At 43.6% G+C, this 24,484-nt stretch overlaps 10 protein-coding genes across 10 annotated transcripts; 5 read left to right on the top strand and 5 right to left on the bottom strand.

Annotated features, from left to right (window-relative positions):
- Positions 1-301: 301 nt before the first annotated feature.
- TOT_010000624 (ubiquitin) lies at positions 302-769 on the top strand (the record flags this gene model as incomplete). The annotated part of the gene is made up of 1 exon (XM_009691169.1): positions 302-769. One exon carries the CDS (start codon positions 302-304, stop codon positions 767-769), a length of 468 nt encoding a protein of 155 aa, XP_009689464.1.
- Positions 770-1,450: 681 nt separating this feature from the next.
- On the bottom strand, positions 1,451-6,061 carry TOT_010001279 (cation ATPase; the record flags this gene model as incomplete). Its single annotated transcript, XM_009691170.1, has 5 exons — positions 1,451-2,873; positions 3,255-3,466; positions 3,602-3,768; positions 3,829-4,572; positions 4,681-6,061. The coding sequence occupies 5 exons, from the start codon at positions 6,059-6,061 to the stop codon at positions 1,451-1,453; spliced, it is 3,927 nt and encodes a 1,308-aa protein (XP_009689465.1).
- A 903-nt stretch (positions 6,062-6,964) lies between these two features.
- On the top strand, positions 6,965-8,564 carry TOT_010000626 (conserved hypothetical protein; the record flags this gene model as incomplete). The annotated part of the gene is made up of 4 exons (XM_009691171.1): positions 6,965-7,819; positions 7,852-8,210; positions 8,270-8,368; positions 8,441-8,564. 4 exons carry the CDS (start codon positions 6,965-6,967, stop codon positions 8,562-8,564), a joined length of 1,437 nt encoding a protein of 478 aa, XP_009689466.1.
- A 440-nt stretch (positions 8,565-9,004) lies between these two features.
- On the top strand, positions 9,005-11,188 carry TOT_010000627 (uncharacterized protein; the record flags this gene model as incomplete). Its single annotated transcript, XM_009691172.1, has 2 exons — positions 9,005-9,805; positions 9,908-11,188. 2 exons carry the CDS (start codon positions 9,005-9,007, stop codon positions 11,186-11,188), a joined length of 2,082 nt encoding a protein of 693 aa, XP_009689467.1.
- Positions 11,189-11,433: 245 nt separating this feature from the next.
- Positions 11,434-12,222, top strand: TOT_010000628 (30S ribosomal protein S16; the record flags this gene model as incomplete). Its single annotated transcript, XM_009691173.1, has 2 exons — positions 11,434-11,539; positions 11,681-12,222. The coding sequence occupies 2 exons, from the start codon at positions 11,434-11,436 to the stop codon at positions 12,220-12,222; spliced, it is 648 nt and encodes a 215-aa protein (XP_009689468.1).
- Positions 12,223-12,520: 298 nt separating this feature from the next.
- Positions 12,521-14,131, bottom strand: TOT_010000629 (conserved hypothetical protein; the record flags this gene model as incomplete). The annotated part of the gene is made up of 2 exons (XM_009691174.1): positions 12,521-13,893; positions 13,987-14,131. 2 exons carry the CDS (start codon positions 14,129-14,131, stop codon positions 12,521-12,523), a joined length of 1,518 nt encoding a protein of 505 aa, XP_009689469.1.
- A 223-nt stretch (positions 14,132-14,354) lies between these two features.
- Positions 14,355-17,045, bottom strand: TOT_010000630 (conserved hypothetical protein; the record flags this gene model as incomplete). Its single annotated transcript, XM_009691175.1, has 15 exons — positions 14,355-14,486; positions 14,527-14,744; positions 14,784-14,874; positions 14,912-15,024; positions 15,115-15,331; positions 15,432-15,509; positions 15,599-15,696; positions 15,733-15,850; positions 15,884-15,958; positions 16,041-16,133; positions 16,182-16,266; positions 16,341-16,442; positions 16,554-16,660; positions 16,690-16,863; positions 16,929-17,045. The coding sequence occupies 15 exons, from the start codon at positions 17,043-17,045 to the stop codon at positions 14,355-14,357; spliced, it is 1,818 nt and encodes a 605-aa protein (XP_009689470.1).
- Positions 17,046-17,291: 246 nt separating this feature from the next.
- On the bottom strand, positions 17,292-18,617 carry TOT_010000631 (clathrin-adaptor chain; the record flags this gene model as incomplete). Its single annotated transcript, XM_009691176.1, has 1 exon — positions 17,292-18,617. One exon carries the CDS (start codon positions 18,615-18,617, stop codon positions 17,292-17,294), a length of 1,326 nt encoding a protein of 441 aa, XP_009689471.1.
- A 399-nt stretch (positions 18,618-19,016) lies between these two features.
- TOT_010000632 (26S proteasome subunit) lies at positions 19,017-20,936 on the bottom strand (the record flags this gene model as incomplete). Its single annotated transcript, XM_009691177.1, has 8 exons — positions 19,017-19,271; positions 19,345-19,648; positions 19,809-20,019; positions 20,145-20,254; positions 20,303-20,355; positions 20,394-20,572; positions 20,637-20,718; positions 20,874-20,936. 8 exons carry the CDS (start codon positions 20,934-20,936, stop codon positions 19,017-19,019), a joined length of 1,257 nt encoding a protein of 418 aa, XP_009689472.1.
- Positions 20,937-21,208: 272 nt separating this feature from the next.
- TOT_010000633 (conserved hypothetical protein) lies at positions 21,209-24,175 on the top strand (the record flags this gene model as incomplete). The annotated part of the gene is made up of 7 exons (XM_009691178.1): positions 21,209-21,335; positions 21,371-21,447; positions 21,478-22,483; positions 22,515-22,807; positions 22,964-23,758; positions 23,983-24,112; positions 24,150-24,175. The coding sequence occupies 7 exons, from the start codon at positions 21,209-21,211 to the stop codon at positions 24,173-24,175; spliced, it is 2,454 nt and encodes an 817-aa protein (XP_009689473.1).
- Between the last annotated feature and the right edge of the window lie 309 nt (positions 24,176-24,484).

A 24,484-nucleotide genomic window follows, 5' to 3' on the forward strand; every position in this document is an offset into this window, starting at 1 on the left:
TTTAATTCAGTGTTTACCCAATTTTTACCTAAAACTTGTGAATTCTATTCACATAATAGGGTTTCCAGCACTTTGAACCTAGTTAGAACCTGTTGAAGCAAATTTGTAAACAGGTAGGTTAGCCACGTACTACACCAGCGCTAGATCTATTTCCAGGCGCCCAGCACACCGCATACTCACAAGCTAATACACACTTTAGGTTTCCAATTACAACTCCGAAATATAAATAAGACTAGATCTAGGACCCAGGCGTAGATCTACTGGCACTTGGCACTGACAGGAGCAAGCGTGGAAAGTAAAGATGCAGATTTTTGTAAAGACTCTCACGGGCAAGACCATAACCCTCGAGGTTGAGCCGAGCGACACGATTGAGAACGTGAAGGCTAAGATCCAGGACAAGGAGGGCATTCCCCCGGACCAGCAGAGGCTCATATTCGCCGGAAAACAGCTGGAGGACGGAAGAACGCTCAGCGACTACAACATTCAGAAGGAGAGCACGCTCCACCTGGTACTGAGGCTGCGCGGAGGAATGCAAATCTTCGTCAAAACCCTCACGGGCAAGACCATAACCCTCGAGGTTGAGCCGAGCGACACGATTGAGAACGTGAAGGCTAAGATCCAGGACAAGGAGGGCATTCCCCCGGACCAGCAGAGGCTCATATTCGCCGGAAAACAGCTGGAGGACGGAAGAACGCTCAGCGACTACAACATTCAGAAGGAGAGCACGCTCCACCTGGTACTGAGGCTGCGTGGTGGCCTGATCCACTGAGCCTTTGACGCACAATCTTTTCGCCGTGCCTTATCCTCCTCCATAACCCGGATTGACACGCAGAGGAAAGGTAGAAGACCTAAAAGATTAGCCCCTTGCAGGTTACGACCACATGGAATGGAAAACTCACTAAACGCGTACAAAGCTAATCTTTTAAACTATACTCTACTTTGTCGCAGATTGTTATTAATCAATATGATTATGTTATTCGTTACTATCGTAAAAGCTATTTGTTCATATTAATTGATATGGGATTAGCTATTTGTTATATTAATGACTGTAGGATTAGCTATTTGTTATATTAATGACTGTAGGATTAGCTGTTAATATTAATGGCTGTGGGATTAGCTATTTGTTATAGGAATTGCTATGTGCTACTATAGTGTTATGCTACAGCTACACTCAGTAATAAAATCTATTCATATTTTTAGGGTGGCGTTGCAATATCGCTAGCTACAGTTAGTAATGCCATAGTATATTTACTGTTATATCACTAGTTGAGTTTTACTATAAGTAATAATAGGCACTCGCCAGTTGTGGTAAGCTACAGGCGGTGGCGCCAACTTACTGCGTGGAAGGATACGGTATCACCAACATGTAGAAGTACTAACATTAAGTGCAAAGTGCAGAGTCAAAGGAGGCGCACATTGAACTGGTGTCGGAGTCAGGGCGCCCTCACGGCTACACGATCTTCCCCCTCTTCTTCAGACTCTTGTAGAGCGCCTTGGTAATGCACTCGTCGAGGACCAGCGTCGTGAGCGCGAAGGCGATCGAGAGCAGGTACTGCCAGTAGGGAAGCGAGCAGACGTGGAGCACCGAGGACACGCCGGGCACCACCGTGAGCGCAAAGGTGACGGTCGCGGAGAGGGAGCAGGCGAAGTGCATCCACGGGTTCCGGTTGAAGACGCGGTAGAAGTAGTCCCAGCTGCGCACGGTGTAGGCGCGCAGCATCTCGGACCAGACGGCAGTGATGAAGGAGATGGTGCGCGCCTGCGTCGCCTTCCGGCCCACGATCTCGCGGTACCCAGTCTCGCCGGCGCCGTAGAGACGCGCGCCGCCGACCAGCTGCGAGTCCTTGCTGCGCGGCCAGCCGTTCTCGTCGAGCTCCACCCACTTGCCCATCTCAGCGTCGAGCTCGGCCAGGCGCGAGGCCGACATGCCGGCGAACTTCGCCCTGAGCGCCGGGTGCAGCCCCGGGTCGTCCGACCTCAGCGGGTCCACCTTCCCCCTGGCGGCGCCGAGGAAGACCTTCATCTTCCTCTCCTGCGGGTCAAAGTAGGTCAGGTTCGTCACCCAGCCCGTGTACTTCCTCGAGAGGACGTACTCGTAGGACTTGCAGAAGTAGACGAGCTCGTGGCTCGTGCCCGATGCGTCCTTGAGGTGCACGTACTTGCACTGGCCGTGGATGTCGTTGAGCGTGAGGACGCCCGTGCACAGGTAGAGCCCGACGAGGATCGCCGCGATCACCGCGAGCGCCTCGAAGACCGTGTGCGGAAGGTTGCCGAGCAGCCACCACTCCTTGGTCATGATCGGCGTGTTCGGCCTCCTCGGCGGCCGCTTCATCGCGTCGTCGTCCGCAGGCTCCCTGCTCAGCGCCACCGCCGGGCACCCGTCGGTCAGGAAGTTGAGGAAGAGGATCTGCAGCGCCTCCACTGGCGGCAGCGTCCTGATGACGATGCTCGTCGTCAGGTACAGGATCTCTCCGATGTTCGTGCCCAGCAGGAAGGACACGAACTTCTGTATGTTGCTGTAGATCGTCCTTCCTGCCCGCACTGCGTTGACAATTGTGCAGAAGTTGTCGTCCAGCAGCACGAGCTCCGAGGCTCCCTTCGCCACGTCAGTTCCGTTGATGCCCATGCTGATTCCTATGTCCGCCGTCTTCAGCGCCGCTGCGTCGTTGACTCCGTCGCCCGTCATCGCTGTGATCTCGCCCTTGCGCTTCAGCGAGTTGACTATTGCCACCTTGTCCTCCGGCTGCGCTCTGCAGAAGACGTTGTACTTCGCCGTGATCAGGTCGATCTCCTCGTCCGGCAGGTACTCCATGCTCGGGTTGTTGTTCACGTGCAGGTGGCTGCACTCCAGTCCCAGTTCCTCAGAGAGGTCACTGCGTTGGCTGTAGCGATGACTAAGTTCCAGCCGCGACCCACTCTTCACAGGGTCTTTTTTTAGCGTTTTTGCGTGCCCTTCTTCGTCCTTCTGTCCGTGCCCTTCTGCGCCTGGGCTGTGTTGTCCAGCTTGTCCAGCTTGGTAGGATTGCTGTTGCTCAGCTTGGTAGGAGTCCTGTTGCTCGTATTTGTTAAATTGTCCTTGCTCTTCCGTGCCGTGCTGACCTTGCTGGCTCAACTGTTGGCTGCTCTGATGCCGACTCGAGCTCCTGCTCGAATGCCGCGATATCCTGGAGCTCAGCTCCCCGCTCTGCCTCCGGATGTACTGAATGCCTGACTTAACTCTGCCGAGGAGCCCTGAGCGGCTTCGCCAGCTCGACCGCGTCGGGTAGCGGAAGTCGCCCACCTCCGCGATTCCTATCTGCTTTCCTATTGCCACTGCTGTCGTCTTCTGGTCTCCCGTGATCATGATCACTCTAACTCCTGCCGACCTGCAGGTCTCTATTGCGTCCCTCACTCCTGGTCTCGGCGGGTCGAAGCTTCCTGTTATTCCCAGCAGCACCACTCTTCCCTCATCTCTACCCAGTGCTTCCTCTTCGTTCATGCTTCCGAACTTGGGACTCGACCTCCTCGGGTCATTGGAGCTGATACTGGCTGTTCTTTCAACTGCTTCACCGGGTTTTGCGGACGAGGCTACCTTTCCTTCTCCGGCTTCACTGCTTCCAACTCTCGCTCCTCTCTTTCCTGTCAGTATGTAGTGCTGCCTTTCTTCAGAGTCTTCGAAGCTGCTAAGTTGCGCCACGTCCTCGTCTGTCAGCGGCACGATTCCTATCATGATCACCCTCAAACTCGCCTTTGACAGTGCGTTGTTCATCTTCATTACCACGTTGCTGCCTCCGTACTTGTCCGTGCTGACTGATCCTGTGGGACCACTACCATCACCCGTGGAAGTACTACTACCTTCACTCTCATCGTGTACTAGGCCCTGGTCGTAGTTCACTCTCATTCCTCTTCCTGTGGAGTCCGGCGTCGCCAGGTACTTGCAGTACTTTCTCAGCACGTCCGGCGCTCCCTTCACCAGCGCCACGTGCGTGAATTTGAGTGCTCCTCTCTCCAGGTCAAGGTACTCGTAGCGGTTCTGCGTTTTCAACTTGTGCACTGTCATCGACATCTTCCTCTTCGAGTTGAAGGGCACCTCCAGTCTTTCCAGCCTCTCGTAGTCTTCGAGGACTACCGGCGTCACTCCGCACTTTGTCGCCGCCACCACCAGTGGACTCTCCGTCATGTTTCCCACGCACGTCCACTTGTTCGACTCCTCGTCGAACACCAGCTTCGTGTTGTAGCTGTTAAGGTAGCACGTCGTCATGATGATCCTGACCAGCATGCTTTCAAAGTAGCGCACTTTGTCACTTCTGTTCGCGTCCATGTACTTGCTCCTCCTCGCTGCGCCGTCCTCTCCGCCTCCAACTTCCACATCCTTGGCCAGCTGCGACATAATGTTCTCCTTCATCTGTTCGAAGTCGAAGTCCTTTTTTCTGTAGAGCGCTATGATCTTGTCTCTGAACTCGTCAGTCAGCTCGTCGCTGTAGAAGACTCCTCCCCTGGGGTTGAATCCGTAGGTCGGATAGAACTTCAGACTCGAGTGTGAAACCGTCTTATTGACAGCCTTGTTTGTTTCACTCGTTTTAGGGCCATCACCTGCTTTACCCGCCCTACTCTTGCCGCTACTACTCGTGTTATTGTCCTTACTAGCACTATCGGTGGTGTTATTACCCTTAGCGGTACCCGTAGCGTTACTGCTGGAACCGCCACTCGTACTCGCCTCTCCCGAGGAGTAGAACAGTGTCATGTCCGTCGTCACCATCTTCCCCTCCGTCAGCGTGCCCGTTTTGTCGCTACATATGATCGAGCAGCAGCCCAGCGTCTCCACTGAGGGCAGCTTCAGCACGTTCGCGTTCTCCTTCGCCATGTCCTTCGCTCCCAGACTCAGCGAGATCGTCACCACCATCGGCAGCCCCTCCGGTATCGAGGAGGCTGCGAACCCTACTGCCAGGAGCACTATCGAGAGCGTCCTGTTCGTGTTCGGCCTCGTCGGGTCGTCGAACTTCGTCAGTATTGCCACCACCACTATCGTCACCAGCACCAGCGTCGAGATAATCCCTATCGTTCCTCCCAGCCTGTTCAGTCCTCTCTGCAGCGGCGTGATCTTACTCGTCTCACTCGCCTTCTTCAGCTGCTTCGCTATCTTGCCCACCTGCGTGTTCATTCCTGTGTTCACCACGATTCCCTTTCCGAACCCGCTCACCACTGAGGTCGACGCGAAGCACAGGTTCGTGCTGAAGGGCGCGTCCATGTCCTCCGACACTGTCGTCTTCTTCACGTCCACTGACTCTCCCGTCAGCAGCGACTCGTTGATCCTCATTTCCATCACTTCGAACAGGCGTATGTCCGCCACCACTGTGTCTCCTGTTTTCAGCACCAGGACGTCTCCCGGCACCACTTCCTTGCTCGTCACCTCCATCTCAGTCCCGTTCCTCACCACTCTCGCCACCGGACTCGAGAGCTGCGCCAGCTTCTCCAGCACGTTCGCTGCTGAGCGCTCCATGTACGTCGCCATCGTCGAGTTGACGAGCACGATGAATATGATGAAGCCTCCTTCGATGTAGTTCTTCAGTGCCAGCGACGCCACTGCTGCTATAAAGAGCAGCACTATTACGAAGCTTTTGAACTGCGAGAGGAATATTTTCCAGATCGGGTCCTTCTTGCCCAGGTCGAGCACGTTTTCTCCGTACATTTCTCTGTTGAACAGTATTTGCGACTCCGACAGTCCCTGCACTGTGTCCTCCAGTCCGAACTTGTTCATGATTTCCTCCGGCCGCAGGTGTGCGTACTCGCTCTTTCCGCTCGTCGGGTGCTGCTCCTCCACCTTCTGCTTCGCCTCGTAGAACTTACTCAGGTCTCGCGACTTAACGAACTCTATCACTGCTCCTGGGTCTATGTGCGATTTACTCAACCTCTGCACTGCTTCCATTTCAACTATGTCTGCGAACCCTGGGTAACTCGGCCTCGACAGTATGTTACTTATTCTCTTCTGGATACTTAATTCTCCTTCGTCCGCTGCAATCCCGTAATTAGCGTCTGTTGCGCTCGTTTTTTGAGCTATAATCCCATCTTCTCCTTCATTCAGGTCTTCTTTTTCGCTGGATTCCTTTGAATGGGCTCTACTTGTACTGTCCACCATTTTTATGGGATTATTATACAAAATTATTTTTAAAACAAATTACAATTACCGGTGTGTAAGTTCTTTTTTGTGCTTTCCTACTTAGAAATCAACAACGGATTACACAATATTTTAATATGTGTTGATTTTCGAGAAAACAAGTTTTACAATCACTAATTTACAAAACTAACCATGAAATACGATTAAACTCGATTTTTGTCTACAATTTATTTAAGAGAATCAACGGCCTCTAATCATACTTTACTGTGTACATCACACAGTGAAATTCAATTTATATCAAATGACCAAAATTATTATAACTCTTCCAACCTATGAATAATTTATTTTGGTTGAAAACTATATGTAATAATCTGCAAAAATGAAATTATTATCATTTTTTACCAAAAGTCCACTTCGATTAAACTTAAACATCCTTCCATTTACAAGATGTATAATGAGTATAAAGTTACATAAACTAAAAGTTACTTATAAATACGTATAACAATGCCAATTTTAAACAAACGAATTATCTTTTCGAGATTTTAAAACTAAAATACAGCTGTGAATCACATTTATTGTGTGGAGCACTATTGTTTATTTCAAGTGTTATAATGGAACCAATATTTACTTATGTAGTTTAATTTATATTATAATTTAACATATTAATTATATTTTAAATTAAATTTAAAAATAATTTTTTTTTTCAAAATTTCCAAAGGAATATACATCAATATGTCCTAAATTCTTTTAATTGGCCATGAATTCCTGAGATTCCTTTTAAATATCGCTTTTTTAGTTGAAATAGGATTATTTTGACTTTATTATTTTGTTTTCATAGCCAAATTTACATATTTTAAAATATGTGTAAATATGGATTTCATAAGTAAAGTGTTTCGATTTACTTGTTTTTTACACTTATTTCAAATTCGCATAGACAAAGTGTATTCGTTAATGCCAAAAAATAATTATTCTTCCTATTTGCTCATTAATAAATCCTCCAACAATCGCACCTGTAAAATACATAATAAGTTGTCAAATAAACATTTGAATAAAAATTCAATCATTGGAATTGATAGAAAAAGTCTATTAACAATAAATCCTGGAAATTTGAGTGTAGAAGGCTACAATGATTCCACAGTTGTGTATTTTACAAACCTACTGAAAAACAAGTTAAAAAGGAAGAGAATGGATTATTTAAATTACTCAGATCACTGTAAAAACATTAAGGATCAAATAGTTGATAGTTATTCTAAGTCCCTAATGGAACACATTTCAAATAAATTCCCAAACCAGTCTCTATTATTGGAAAAGGGTAACAGGAATGTGGACTTATCGAGCAGTTTAAGCCAAGAAAGGCAAAGGGACGACTATTTAGGCGAATCGAGGTCAGAAGAAACCAAGTTGGAGGATCATATTAAAGTGTTGGACGTCACCTCGGAAGTAAACAACTTGGGTAAATTGTATGAAAGCTCCATTTTCGGAAGCGCTTTAGTATATTTGGAGATGACGAGTAGGAATAGCAAATCAGTATTTGCCTCGGTATTAAGTTCGGCTGATAGGGAGAAAAGACTGAAAGTATTGTTTGATCTGCTGAGTTATGCAGAAGCGGTGGTTTTTGGCCTATTTAAAACGAACGTGAATAACTTAAAGTTCATGTACATTAATGAGTTTTTTAACTATGTGAAGAGTCATAGAAATGAATCCGATATTAGTAAGGAGTATTCGGTAAGACTGTAAACTTGATTATAAATATTTAGCGCATACTGAGTTCATATAAAACAAATTTGAACAACCTAATACCGATTTATTTCAAAAGTAAGGTCACAAACAATGTTAAGGAGGGGCCGTTTACCAATAATCTGAAGCACATGTTGAATGAAGTGATAAAGCTGAAGCTGTTGGAAAGTAGCGACCTGGTTATGGCAGAGAAGGTATTGAAGGGAAGAGCAAGCTTGACCAAAAACTGGAACGTAGTCGGCGAAGTTAACGAGTTCAAAGTGGTTTTGGACAACATAAATACGCTGGTCAGTAAGATTAGGTCAGAGACGGATAAGAAAACAAAAAACACGGACAATTTGATGGAAGTAATATCGAGCCAACAACACAAAATAAAAGAGTATTGTTGTATTTAGACGACTAAAAATAATTAATGGGTAAATTATAAATAATTTACAGGTACAACAAGCTGCTACAAAGTGAGAAGGGCACCTGCAACTTGGCGTTTACATACAGAATACCGGGGACGAATCTGACGATATCGTCATCGCTATTCAGGTAGCACACGGTCACACAGTAGCTAGTTATTTAGAGAAATGACCAGGATTCCACGGATTAATTTACACTTAGTGGGAAAAACAACATTCAACTGGCCTGTATACCAGACCACTATGCACATTTCCTGGGACCAGATGGGTTCGTTAAGTCGCTGCCGTGCGGATTCCTTGGAATGGACCTCAACATAACATTTTAATTCAGTGAAAACACACGTTCATGTTTACGTATTTATATAATCAAATAATTAGTGTGAAAGTGGAGATTAATATGAGAAAAGTAAAGGAATCATGGAACATGAAAGAAAAATATAAAGTGTGAATGTGTGGTAGAATGAGTAATATAATGTGTTATTTATTGTGTAAATACACAAATTTTGATAAAAGTAATATTTAAAAATGTATTATAATACGTATAAACTAGATAAAGAGGAATAATAATGTATAATCACTGTTCATTTAATGAAAGTTGGAAACAGACTGTAAAAACACAAATGAAATACAGTAATAATTAAATAGTCGATTATTAGTAATTCAAATGAAATTAGTTAATTCACTCACACTTTATTAACCACTTTATGGATTGAATATTGCAATTTTAGTAGTGTGAACTAGGTTTATTTAAACGCAAGTAAAAAAAATGGCTAATAATAGAAGAAAGGGCACGTCTTCCTTAGGGTTTGTATCTGGAGGTACGTTGAACGTGTCGAAAGTGGATTCTTCTATTAATGAAGACGATGAAACGCCTGAAAATAAGGAAATCCTAGAAGACTCAGATGTGGAATTGAACTCAGACGAAGACTTCATAAGTAATATAATCAACTATGACGATTACATAGTGGTGGATGATGAAGAAGAAGATTATGAAGGAAACGAAGAATATAATAGGGAAATAATGAGTAAACAAGTACAATTCCAGAACAAGAGAAGTAGAAGATATAGCAGATATGAAAGTAGAGAAAAGGAGGAAAGTGAGATGGGATACAACGAAGACAATATACAGAAGATGTACGGAAAAGGATTGAACATGTTAAAGAAAATGGGATATAAAGGAGGAGCACTGGGAAGAGATGGAAAAGGATTGGTCAAGCCACTGTTGTTTACAACAAATAAAACAAAAGATAACGTGACGTATAAAATAGAAAGGTCAGAAACATATGAAACAACAGAAAGTGGAGAAAGAGTAGGAAAGGAAATGAATTGGTTAACACAATTAGAAAATATATACAAAGAATTAGTAGATAAGAATGAGACGATAAAGAAAAATAAAAGGGAATTAGAAACAAATAACGTTAAACTAGGAGCGGAAATAAAACAAATAAAAGAACAGATAAGAAAGAAGGCTAAGAAGTTGGAAACAATTAAGTTGATAAAACCAACGATAGTATATAACTACAAAGAGTATATACTGCTGTTGGATGAAACAAATTTACAAGGAATTGTTACAAGTACTGCTAATATCGGTAGTAGTACCAGTAGTACAAGTACTGCTAATATTGGTAGTAGTAGTACTAGTACACAAATGAGTAATAAAATAGATGAGGTAGTAAAAAAGTTACTTGTACTATTGAATTCACTGAATCAATTGAAAGTTAACAATAAATTGTATAAAACAGCAATTAAATTAACCTTTAAAAAAGTATTTATACCAGAGTATTACAATAATATAGAAGACTATAGGAAGGTGTTTGAATCGTTGCCAACAATAAACAAGTACTATAGAAATAAGTATAACAGTGAATACGATGAAGATGAAAAGGGATATATGAAGAAAGTGTACAACTATTATATAATTAATGAGCTTATAAAGTATTATAGAGATGAGTGGAATATAATGAATATAGATGAAGGAATAAATATATATCAGAAGATATGTGAGTATTTAAGTGAATGTTACAGTAATGAAAATAAATATGAAGATGAAAAGTACATAAATAATGAATTTAACGACGAATATAGTGGAAAATATGGTGGCAGAGAAGAAGTGGAAGAAAATAAGTTATTAACGAGTAATAGGAAGGAGAATGATAATGGATTGAGTAGATTACTGAGGACAATATTGAATAAGTTAAGAAGTTATATGGAGAGAAGTAAGCTGAAAAGTTTATATAACTCACACATAGTAATGTTTGCATGGCTGCAATACCTGAATGATCAACAAATAGAAGGACTGGCGAATAAATATATGGAAGAGTTGTTTAAAAGAGAGGAAAGCTTGATACCAAGTTACGAAGTGGAATATCAACAAAAAAGTGCTAATAGTGGTAGTGATGGAGGTAGTAAAGTTAAAATATATGAAAACATTCAGAGTAATTGGGGCAAGCTGATGGCAGATAAGGAAGTATTCGGAGATAAAGTGTATAATAAACTGTACACACAGTTGAACTCAATGAACTATAACTACTACGACGAAAATAGAGAAAAGTTAAAAGAGTTGGTGAACAATGTAGTGGAGTGGGTTGTGATACTGGGAAACGATGGCGTGGTTAGACTGATATCGAGTACGCTGATGCATAAATTTGGCAGGTCAGTAAGAGAAAAGGTGGCAAATTTATCAGAACGGTACATGGAAATGAAGGAAGATGGGAGAAGTGATGATGATGAAGAAGAAGAAGAAGGAGTAGTTGAGTCGGATCAATTGAACGTGAAAAGGAAAAAATTGATACAATTGATGGAAGACATAGAGGAAAGTTATATGTATTTTAAGTCGATACTGCCAGATTATGTTAACAGCAACAGAGATGTGCAAGTTAATCACTACAAAGTGATACTGAAGAGTATGGAGTCGTTCATGAATTTAATAGAAGCAAGTAAAAGTAAATGAAGTGTAAAACATCAGTGTAAAATAGAGGAGCATTTGTCCAAAAATAGGACGAAAGATAATTTAATTGTAAAATATATGTGATAAGTAGTGTGTTAAGGTGATGTGTGTGATTGTAACCATAAATTGGCTAAGATTCCATGGTCCCAACAATAGAGGAAATGATTGAGGAATACATGGGCAGATTCCACCAATGGCGTATATTTAATTAAAGTAGGATTGGATTTTAATATTTTAGGAGTAAACACATGTGTAATACTGAACAGAAGATGGGAGTAAATAGACTGTTCTTGCCATACTATTCTAAAACAAGAGGACCTCCCAGGTTGAGGTTCCAAGTAATGGGCAAAAGAGGTAAGAAAGTATACACAAATGATATATATATATATATATACAGATATCTGTATCAAATATGCCTATGTTTATGTACAAAAACAACCGTTTACAGTGTGTATGTGTACACATGTGACTCTGGATTGTTAACGTGAATTGTAGGTAAAAAGTTCCTAATGCTCGTAGCGGCGAACCAAAGGGATCCCAGGGACGGCAAACACATGGAGGTGCTGGGCAGCGTCCAGAGAAAACCCTTGAATCCAATCCCCTCGGCAATAGGCGAAAACCACGAGAGCTTATCGGAAATAAGACTGAGGTTCAGCAGAATTAAGTTCTGGCTCGGCGTGGGCTGCGACATGAACGTGCCGGTGGCCACGGTTCTCTCTCAGGCGAACCTGATTCCTCCACATCCCCCGAAGTACGGGGAGAGGACGAGGGGGCACTTCCACCTGCTCTCGCAGCTGGCGCAGGCTAGGGAGCGGGTGCACCTGAGCAGAGTGAAATCGTTCCTGTTGAAGGAGAGTGCGTGGCACAACGAGGAGGAGGAGGTGTACAAACCGGACCTGGAGGAGACACCTGCCAGAATCGTCAAGGACAGGCTGTACCCTAGGGAGCTGAAGGAGCTGGATATCCCAATACACTTCGACGAAACTGAAAAGGAGCTGGACACTACCAAAAAGGTAGTAAGGAAGCTGGTCAGATGACTCCGCCCCGAAGTATGTTTACCGGTAGCTACTGATAACGGTTGCTGATTTCCTACTACTCCTGGTAATTTGTTGATCAATTTTCATACATTTTACTATTTTTTATTTAGCAATACTAATATTAGTAGTAGTATGAGTAGTAGTAGTAGTAGAAGTAGAAGTAGCAATAGTAATGGCAGTATTAGTAGTAACATTAGTAATTATTAAAGTGAAGAGGGAAGAGGGAAAAGCGAAAAATAAAAACTAAGTGATAAAAGGTAAAAAGTGGATTGACACTTAAAATTAAATTTAAAACTTATTAATCCTTGAATAGTGAATATGCCAAGGCTCCTGCGATTGCTGACAGTGACCCGAGAAGGTGCTGCTTGTGTAGCTTTTGGGCGCTGAGGCAGGCGTCCAGAGAACCCAAGAGCGTAATCTTCAGGGAATTCACCAGAGACTTGCCCACGGGCGACAGGCCGGAGGTGAGTTCGAAGGACGTGAGGTTGGATGCGCCCAAATACACACCCGACCTCGCGAGGTGATTGAGCAGCCCCAACGTGGAGCCGCTGATCCTCTTGAAGACGTGCTGATACACGTCCCTCCAGTACTGGCTCTCTGAGAGTGCGAACGGCACGAACATTAGTGCGCCAACCACGTGAGCAGCTGCGTTCACGTTCGCGGGCGTGATGTTTCTGCCGAGCCGGTCCACATTCTCCTTGAAGAAGCTGCTGGACTCGACCTTCTGCAGCGCACTGACCAGGTTGTACAGCAGCACTGCGCCGCAGCCCATCAGCGTGCGCGGACTGTTGAGCGTCTGGTGGAGCCGCGGCGCACTCAGACTCTTGCTGTAGTGTGAATACAGCATTCCGGCCACCACGGGCAGCAGACTCACGAACTCGAGGCCGTCAAACTTGCCTCCGCCGAGCAGATAGGTTAGCAGAGAGACGAACAGCGGCTCGAAGGCCCTCAGGAAGCCGGTCTCCGGACTCATGTACGCCCACGTGGTCGAGAGGTAGTGCATCGCCGAGAGGCATCCTCCCTGCACGATCACTGTTCTGTAGGCCCTCACGTACGCCCTCGTCCTGTTGTATCCGTTCACCAAACTCCTTTTCACAGACCTCAGCAGCCCATCCCTGCTGAAATCGACCTTCTCCACCTGATACGCGGGCACGTTGAAGGAGGGCGTGGGTAAAAGCCTCAGAAGCCAGAAGCACGTGGTTATCGGCAGCGATGCCAGCAGCTGAAGGGCCGCCGCTGTTCTTCGCAGTGGCACGAGGCCCAGCAGCTCTATGAACTCGTACTTGTAGCCTGCCGTTGACACATAGTTGCTAACCAGGAGGAACAGGTTTCCTGCTGCTTTGAAGACGTGCCTCTTCGTCACTCTTGACAGCGCCTCACGCAAACTGCTCAGGGGCGATCCAAGCACCCTGCTGAATACGAGTGACCTGTTCCCATCTCTGCTGGGCGCCTTCCCGTGTGCAACCTCGTTGGCGTTGGGCTTCGCACCCAGTGACGTTTCAAACCTGTGACTCAGGTCTGCGTGCCTACTACTCTCCCTCAACTCCTCCCCTTCTTCGTATTTCACAAAATTGCTGCTTTTGTGTTTATATTTGCCGTACCTGGGCGCGTTATTTATAAACCCTAGTTTTACTCCATTTGGCACAAAGGAATGGGATTCCAAGTTACACACTGAAGTTAGAATTGTGTTAACGTGCCCGAATTTAAAAACACACCACCAGTACATAACTACATAGCCGTATTTACCTATTTAAACGTTTTTACCTATGGGTGTAATCGTTTTCACGTTTGACGTTTTGACTATTCTGTTGATTCCACTAATGTTACAGGTGACTGATACAATGCCAAGGAGTATACACACTGTATACGTGTGTCTGAACCCCTTCATTAAATTACTTTTGAGTACCATGATGGAGGTGAGTTTACGGGTCCATTTAAACTACTGAATTCATGGAATCTTAGGAATCTATGGGGATAATTTAACACAGGAACCATGTTAACGGTCTAAATCACGTTTATTCGTCACAAATTGCCTAAAATCCATTTAGAATCCATGTTTATACCAATTTTACCAGTTTCTATACACATATTGTATACATCAAACATTATTCACACCCTCTGGTTTGTCTACTTTACACACTCATCTCCACTCGTTGCCCTTTCTCCCTAGATTCAACTTCCTTTTTGCAGCCATCCACTTTATTTCTAACTTTTACTTTACAACCGATCGTGTTTAGAATATTGTGTGCCTCTTGTATCACTTCCTAAACATACACATGCTTACCCACACCAACTCCTCCTTACCTCCTGTGGGCTTCCTAATTGCAATTTGTTGCTGTTTTCACCATCATCGCACTCAGAATCAACATCACAACTCGCAATATTCCTCATAATAATCTTGTAAGCCTCCATGATTCTAACCAAGTCCTCATCTCCTATCTCCTTGAAATAGTTATGGGTGTTTAGAAACTCCAGCAGCTTCAGATTATCTTTCACATTATTATTTCCATCAAAAACTTGTGCTAAAAGCACATTCATCGCATTACATTTATGAAACTTACGATTCTTACAAAACTCATTCACCGTTTCATCATCCACTCTTTTCATCTTCGTTAGTGATCCTAGTGTGCTTGCCAACAATTGATGAGAAAACTATTATTTGCGTTATTTTATTTATTTTCACACTAACCTTATTCATATTTCTGTTCACGTAACTGATCATCCTCTTCAACAAATCAGCTCTAGGTTGTGAGTCCTCGATTTTTTCCAATGAATACAATGTGTTCACTACATTTACCACTTCTAATTTACTCACTTCAACAGATTGCAAATAACCTGCACCAGCGTCATTATCATTATTGTTATTATCATAGTTATTGTTACCATTACTACCACTAATACTATAAATATGATTATTATTACCTAGTATTCTTTCAATATGTCTCTCAAATTCCAACCGGTTCAATTTAACGAGTGAATACAGTATCCTTGATAAATGATGTGCCGACTCACTATGATTCCTATCAAAGGTTTCAAAGAACAGTTCAATAAACACATTTACATCCTCCTTATCAATACAGTTGCAACAGCATATAATGCTACTCAGATCCTAATACGTTACTCATTATGTGTTACTCGTTAACGGTCGTAATTCATAATTGTCTCAACTAAAATAGCTACAACTACCTTCAATTCTAATTATAACTTACTGATTGTGTCAATTGATCTTTACTGGCCATCAAATGTCCAATTACATATTCGTACAGCTTCTCATTAACAATATGAAACTACAAGAGTGTTATATTTCCACGATTATGTTAAATACTCTCACACACACCAAATGATCCAACACTATATATACAGTCTCTACACATACCTTTGACATTATTTGCAGAAATATTGTACTATTTTTCACATTTAAACTTCCTTTGTACTTTCTATGGCCTATTTGATCCATCAACTTCTCTACTGATCCTAACAATAGGTTACTTCACACTAATCTTCTAATACCTTTGGGCACATATTTATTGTTCATCAGTCCCGTTAGGTACATTGATATTCCATCATAGTCGTATAACTTTGGCCTTTTGGTTAACTTTTTATTCATTATTTCTATCAACTCTCCGTTCTATTAATTATTATTATATTACTAATTACGCACGTGCAACTTGGATGTATTCATACTGCTTGACACTATTATCATCTCAACCAGTTTTAATTTACCGCTGTTTTCAATCTAAACTTATATTTATCACCACTTTCACTGGTAATTCCATTACACTAACTTTACATAAACTACTTATTCTAACTAGTGTTACCATGTATTCAAACAGCTTGTTGTACAACTCCCTATCATAAATCCCCGAGTGGCAGTAGCCCTGGTATATTGATACTATTGTCTTCATTTCTATCTGTCTTTTCACTTTTGGTCTACTCGAACTGTCTGCTCCACTTAACACCTTTCTATCCGTTTCCAATATTTTGTTGATCGGATCAATTAGCTGAATCATCACTTTCACATCAAAGTTGTTCAAGTGGTAAAACCTACGTGTTACTTTGTAACGATGCCACTATTAATACATATATTGACTAATCCATATTACCAATTTGCTACATACCCATTTATAACACTCGATATTGATATCAGCGATATGGTATTCAGATTATTCTTTATTGATTTCAAGAGTATTCTCATTACAGTTGGGTCGTGTAGCTTAATTCTACACTGTTTAATAACCTTTTAACCCACCTTCCCAGTGAATATATAATCATTGCTGCGTATCTTGCGCTCATCTCTCCCGTTTTTTTCTAAAAAAATCTTCGTTTGAAACGCAAGTACCTTTATCTGCTCCACTAGGACCCCGAATACCTTCGGGTCAAGCCCTTCCACCTTACACATTGCGTTGAACAGGAGTGCTATTTCCTGGTTACTCAGGTTCTGCACACCTTTATTTCTCCCTTACTTACTTCTGATAGTTCATATGTCCTCGATACTATTGCATCCCAATCGGAAGCTTCCCTGAACCCTGCTCTTGAGAACCCGTTTGCGATAAAGGACAAATTCCTTGCACTCAGGCTGCCGCTAATATACTGCAGCCTCGTCTTAATTAGGCTCCACAACTTCTCGTCATCCCATCTTCTCTATAAATCGGTTATTTATTGCAACAGAACACTATTTATTTAATTTTTATTCGCTATTCTCTCACCTGCGATGCCACTCTCACTATTTGGGACAATTGGTGCCCATTTTTTGCACATATATCAAAGTTTGCAATTTTGTTGTTTGTTCTAGGTATGAATCCGAAGCATCTTTTCAGAATCATTGCTATTTTACACCCAATCTTCCCAGGACTATATTGTCAATAATATGACCGACACTATTGATACAAAGGTGAAATAAAAGATTAAAAAGTATATTATTGGAATGTCCAAGTCCATCTTACTGTATTCCTACTATATTACTACCTAGTTACTACACATTAACACCAACTACCACACAACCCTAGGCCTGAGCCTTGGAAGCCCTGAATACCGCGTATAGGCCACACATGTGGAAAAAATTAAAGTTTTTACGACATTCTGAGCTGATAGTCTCCGTTTTTCGTTATGTAGCGCACCCAGGGCAGCGCCTTGTAGCCGCTCCTGTCCGTGATTCTCAGGTGCTTCACGTTGATCCCCGAGACCGTGTAGTACGGAATCTCGAACTTGATCTTCACGGGGTTCTTGGAGAACATCTCCCGCGCCTCGTCGGAGACCGAGGGCAGTCCGAAGGACGCGAACATCGTGTACACCTTGTCGCCCTGGAACTGCTTCACGTACCAGAGTATCGCGTCCTGGTCCGGCAGGTACTTAACGCTCCCCTGCGTCGGGTTAAACTCAGGGCAGTTAACGTCCGAGGGCACCGGGATCAGGAACTCCACGTTCGTCGCCATCGACTTAGACTTGAACTGCGAGGTCGCCTTCACGTAGAACTCGATCCTGCTGTTCGACTTGTAGCTGAAGGTCACGTAGACTGAGAAGAGCGGCTTAACTCTGCAGCGCAGCCTGTAGGTCATCAGCTCAAACTCTCCGTCGGGCGGGATGAAGCTGATTGTGCGATCCGTGTTAAACTTCGTGAGCTCCACGCACTGGTGGAACTTGACGTCCTCGAGCTCGACGGTGCCGAACTTGGCGCCGTACTTGTCCGAGTAGTTGGCCGGCTGGCCCAGCGCGCCCTTCTCCGCCGCGTCCATGTCGAAGAGCAGCTTGTCGTTCAGGCAGAGGTAGACCTCGGGCATGTTCGACAGGTACGACTTCATCTTCAGGCAGCCTCTGATCTCCGAGCGCAGCACTGTGCCGCTCGCCGAGAGGATCAGGTCCAGGCTCTCAATCACGTCCAGGAATAGCTCGTTTTTCTTGTGCTTGATGCCCTCCTTTCTCCACGAGACCACGTTGGTCATTGTGTTCGGCGCTCGCACCTTGTCGATTGTCATTTGGTGGTACTGGTTTTTGATGAACTCGCGCAGAATGCTCACCTCCGTCACCTGAGGGAACCCGTTGTCCAGCATTTCGTCCAGCAGCTCGTAGACCACCACGAAGTTTTCTCTGATGCTTTCCTCGCTCAGGTGCTTGAAGTAGCTCGTGAGCACGTTGATGAATCTGTATAGGAACGCTATTGAGAGCGACACGTTGTAGTTTGATGCTGCCACTGCTATGAAGTATATTCCGTTTTGCGATATCCACGAGAATGTGCACCCTTCCGTGTGGAATACTGGCTTGATTGCTCCCGAATCCTGTAGTATCACGTGTTCGTAGAAGGCGTCGCACACGTTCGTCAGAATGTCCGCTTTATAGTTGCGGCATATGATCAGCCTCCCCTTCAGGTCGAGTATGTATATTCCACTGATTCCTCCCATTTCCTTTTATTTTATCGGTCCCTTTTTATATGAATTCTCATATATTTTTTAAAATTGGCTCCGATATCTCTGTTTTACTTGTTTCTTTGCAGTATTTTTATCATTACAACTTCCCTTTCACTTTCCACGTTACTTGTGGTTTATTTTATCTACTTTTGTTCTTATGACTCACTAACACTCAACTGAGTCATTAATTTCACGTATATTTGTACAGTACATAATAATTTATGAATTTGTTTTTCCATCTTCTCCTTAACACAACATCATCACCTGTGTACACATATCACCAATTAACTTCCTAATTACCAGGATAAACCCACTTTTATGTGCTTAACATAAATTACATACTCTTTATTTAAAAAATTAATTTTTTTCTTCCTCTTTACTTTCTGGAAGCACTCAGTTATAAACCATGTACCTTCCTGTTGCTGAGAACTTTTTGTATCCTTTGATTACCTTCGAGATTGCGTCAATCAGGTCCTTTTCTGATATGCTTTTTCTTCTTGCTCTGATTGCGAACATTCCTGCTTCTGTGCACACGCTTCTCAGGTCTGCTCCTGTGCTGTTCGGGCACAGTCTCGCCAGCAGCTCGTACCTTATGTTTTTATCCACGCTCATTGTTCTCGAGTGTATTTTAAAGATGTGTTTTCTCCCCTGTATTCATTTATTAGCAGCTTCACTTTTACAATTGTCCATTTACGGTTCTGCTATCTACCGCTCTTCTTACCTCCAAATCTGGCAATCCAAATTCTATTCTTCTATCTATTCTTCCTGGTCTCAGCAGTGCTGAATCCAGTGTATCTGGACGATTTGTTGCCATAAGCACCTTTATGTTTCCTCTTGAATCAAATCCGTCCAGTTGATTAACTATTTCGAGCATTGTTCTTTGCACTTCGTGGTCTCCGTTTGACGAGTCTTCTCCTCTTGAGCCTCCTATTGCGTCCACCTCATCGATGAACAGTATGCACGCCTTCTTACTTCGTGCCAGCTGAAACAATTCTCTGACCAATCTAGCTCCTTCTCCCACGTACCTATCACATTTATTTATGCCAATATTATATTGTCATTTTCAATTAGTGTGACTAATTCTACAAAAATAAGCTAATTAGTTACTAGCTATAAACACAACTACCCTTCCATTTTTAACACATTTAACTACAACTAGTTCAACAGAACTTATTATTCACTTACTTCTGCACTAGCTCTGATCCGATAACACAGATAAAACATGCGTCTGTTCTATTCGCCACTGCTCTTGCTGTCAACGTCTTCCCTGTTCCTGGCGGCCCGTACAGCAACACTCCATTCGGTGGGTCTATTCCCAGCTGCACAAACCTCTCTGGCTGCAACAGTGGCATTTCTACTACTTCACGTAGCTTTTCCAGCTGATCCTTGCATCCGCCTGTTAACCATTGTTTATTTTCAACGTTTATTTACACCTAGTGTGTAAATGTTCTTTACAATTAATGTGTAAATGTTCTGTACACTTAATTCGTAAATGTTCCATCACTAAAACTATATGCTTACCTATGTCGTTGTATGTTATGTTCGGCTTCTCTTCCACTGTCATCATCGTGACCGATGGGTCTATTTTTGGCGGCAGCGTTATTTGTATTTTATATTTGTTACGATCAACTCTAAACATGAATTAGCAATTTTATGTTTGCGACTTCTATCTTGCCTACCCAACTCTTATTCCTTCTTCTATGTCCGTTGCCGCCGCCTTGTCTCCCAAGCCCTGAATTTTAATGTACTTAGGAACAGAGCCTAACTTACCACTACGAATTTAGCGATTTGCTTCACGTTGATTATATATTTGGCCTGAGGAGTCCCGGGGTCGATGATGTTTGTACACCTTGCGACCTGCAGCGGTGCTCCTTCCTGTAATGACCTCTGGTCGAGCACCAAGTCCCACATATGTGGTGGATTCAGTCCAGTGTCGCTTTCCTTTACACCTAAGTCACAGTCAAACCATTTTTAGAGAGATAAGGCGTATAACTTCGTAAAACTAAAACACACCTGATAGTTTATTGATTCTGTTAATTATGTCCTTTATATCATTGTCGGCCGTTCTAATTGGAGCTGCGTACGGACCTACACCCTAAACAAAATGGCGATTAAATTTGAACATATGCATGAAAATTAACCAAAACCAAGACTCAATAACTACAAACAACCAAATATAAGTAACACCAAAAAATGATTCGGACTTAGGTCTAATTAAGAAAAACTTACGTATGATTTTAAAATTTTAACCTCAGTCTCAGAAAGCGGCTGAGTTTTCTTTTTTTCATCAGATTCAGCATCTTTGTCCTTCATTTTAAAATTAATATACACAAAATTAAACTAATTTAAACTTAAAATGAATGACTTTTTATTAAAAATACATTCTCATTTCCCCACACCATACTACACAGAATTCCTAGGATAATTTTATGTAGAAAACATACACATTTTTATAATTTGCCTCGGTTCCTTCTAAAATTAATTTTGGAATTGGAATTCTAGCGGTTAATAGATGTTAACTTCATAATTTGTCTAAATATGTATGTTGTAGTTTGGTGACTTTTCTCTTATTTGTAAAATAGAAGATGGAAGACGACCCTTTTAGGGACAATTCACAAACAGTGTTAACTTGCAATGATAAAAACTACTTAAATTCCATAATTTCTGGTGATTTAAATGAAACTGTATCATATTTTAATGATTATTCGGAAGGTAATGTTCCATTTTAATTCTGACGTAACTTGTAGAGGAAACGGAATTGTACATTAACACATTGCTGAACCGGCTTACAGCACTGGATAAAGATATCTGGTACTCAGTAGAGGTACGTGAGCAGCCTCACGGTTGATTGTAGGTTATTCAAAGCAACGCCTGCGGAAGCCTGAATGACCTGCGTGACATCCTGAAGAGTCTGCCCGATAGGGACGTGGAATTTAAAAAACTGGCAGAGCCGCTGAAGAGAGTTGAGAACTTGACGGTGTCAATCGAGCGCAAGTACGACAAAACGTATAAGCTCCGCCAACTGAAGAACTTGAAAGCACTGCTGACGAGTAACCAGAAGGTGCTGTCGCTCATTTATAACTGGGACGACAACATTAAGTCGGTGCAGGCGCTGATCGCCTCATACCTATCGCACAAAGAAAGCTTTAACCTGTCGAACAAGGAGTCGTTCACCAGTCAGAGGGCGGACGCCAGAATGAAGAGGTACCTAATACTAGGGTCAGACGGGTTCGGCATGGAGGACCTGGACGAGTTGAAGCAAATATTATCGCAGCTGAAGAGCGACTACGACACGTGCCTGAACAACGTGGTTAACACGAACATCCCGCAGACGCTGGGAATAATAATGGACAAGTACTACATCATCCTCGAGGACTTGACAGTGGACATAGTGCACTTCGTCCTCCTCTCGTACAACTTCTACAGCCTGGTGAAGCTGGATCTGGGATACCAGGAGGATCAGGGAGATCAGGGCACTAAGGGAAGAGCAAAGGAATTTAACGCAGACGTGGCAATACGGCAGATTAAACTTGATAAGGCTGCGGAAGACAAGGTGAAGAGTGCGCTGGAGAGATACGTGAAGTACTACATTCTCGAGGACGGAAATGGAAACATGAACCTGCTGAACAGGCACCTGAAAAACAAACTGGAGGAGCTGTTCATGAACCAGCTGAGACTGCTGTGCGCAGAGAAGGGGCTCGACCTGTTTGCACGCAACAAGGAGGAAGTGGACCTGCCGAGTCACCTGGAGGACCTGAGCAGCATACTCAACTCGTTCTTAAAGTACCTGTTCCTAGTGTTCACGGCCTTCAAGGGCCCATTCTACTCCATGGCAGGGCTGTACGTAGAATATAACCAAGGTAACCGCGCACTCATTTTATAAACACGTAGGCGTCGTGGAAGGATTTGAGGCAGACGACCGCAGTAAATTGAGGAGGGAGAGGTCGTTTGGTAAGGAAGGCAGCGAAGTGTCACTAGAGGACCAGCTGGAGGAGAGTTTTAGAAAACTGGTAGTCAACACACTGTCGGCGTGCATTTTGAACAGCAACGTGTTCTACCTAGTGTCCACGCTGAAGGACGATGAGGCCTTGCACAGGTGCCTGACTGCAATATTCACGACCTTCGAGGACATATTTGTCAAATTCAGGCAGTACTTGAAGTACTTGACGATAGACTCACACCTGGTAAGCTAGGTCTACGTGTTATTCATGCCTTATTGGATAGCGTAATCCTTACAGGCCTGTATTAGCTGATAGTGTAATGCTTACAGGGTGTCATTAGTGGTAAACGCGTTAGTGTATTTACGAGTCACTGATTGACACAAATAACGACTTTTTTAGGAGTACATGAATTTTATACCCTTTGACATACTGGACAAGTATATCAGCATTGTGCACAGCAGGTCTGAGGCTTCGTTGGCAAAGTATCAGCACAACTACAGCGAGTTCGGCGAGTGCGTCAACGGGTTCAAGCACCTGCTGAATCAGCTGAACAACTTGCAGGCGGCGAATGAGTCTGACGCTGGCCGGACTGCCGCAGGTGCTGCCGGCTCTCAAGCTGCCACTGCTGACTCCGACAGTGGCGAGAGGGATCCGCACACAGTGCTGAATTGGCTGCACGTATACTGCGCGTTGAACGCAGCAAAAGTTGAGTTTGATTTGACATGTGATCAGGTGGCAAAGTACGTCACGGGCCACTTCAGCGGCACTACTCCGAAGGTGCAAACGAACCCTATCAACACTGCGTTTGAAGTCAAGTGCCGCGACTTCATGCTGGAGCTGCTGGAGCTGCAAAAGGGAATCGTCGGCAGCGTAGAGTCACTCCTGGCGTCGTTAAACCCGCAGTTTCTCAACACGATGGACCGGAACGTGCTCAACTGTCTAAAGGAGAAGCACGATTGGAAGCTGAGCGCGAAGATGCTGGACCCGTTTCGCGAGGTCGTCTTCGGCCACAGGGAGAGCGCCGAGCTGGTGAAGGAGTTTGAAATGAACTCACTGCTCTACTCAATATCGCAGAACGTGGCCAGGTTCATATCAAGGAGCTCGTCGTACCTCCTGCAGTTCTACCACCAGCCAATACTGTCAAACACCGCGCCGAGTGCTTCAGGCCATGAAGTTCCACAGACCGATTCCGAAGTAGGTTTTACATTTATTAATATGGTTATTTATTCGTTTGTTGCCCTATTCGGTTACTTACTCAGTCATTCACTGACTCAGTTAGTTATTTAGTCACTGATTTGCTGACTAGTTTACCTATATATATTGTTACATAGTTACATATTCAGTTACTTAGTTACATATCCAGTTACTTACTCATCCAGATATGACCTAGCATTGTACAACCCTCCATTTCTTTTTAGAATGTGAACATGTACGTTGAACTCATTGGAGAGTACTACATCAACCTGATATCGGCCTACTACGAGCACAGTGAGACTTTTGCGGTTCTTCAGAGGTCAATGGAGCTGTTCATCGACTCCGAGTTCGAGAGTCTGGCAAACCTGAAGCCGAAAGTGCCCCCGTCTAGCTACAGGAGCAACCTCGAGTATCTGATCAAAATTGCAAAGCTGCTAAAGATCAACACTGCAGACTCGCTGTCCATGCTAATTTAGCCTTTACTGCGTTGCACCTATATGTTAGTTGTTCAGCCTACTCCCCTGATTTGTATTTTGTGCAAGTCCACTGAGTAACAGGATCCGTGCTCCCGGTATCGCTAAACTCTGGCCACTGCACATAACTGCACATTGCAAATCCTTTCGCACAACACCAAAACAAGTAACAGCGTGCTAACTAAACGTAAAATGGTGTACCACAAAAAACGGAACAGTAACATTAGTTCTACTGCACTTAACCCTCTTCTTC

Source organism: Theileria orientalis, chromosome 1, assembly GCF_000740895.1.
Source record: "Theileria orientalis strain Shintoku DNA, chromosome 1, complete genome".
Classification (NCBI taxonomy): Eukaryota; Apicomplexa; class Aconoidasida; order Piroplasmida; family Theileriidae; genus Theileria; species Theileria orientalis.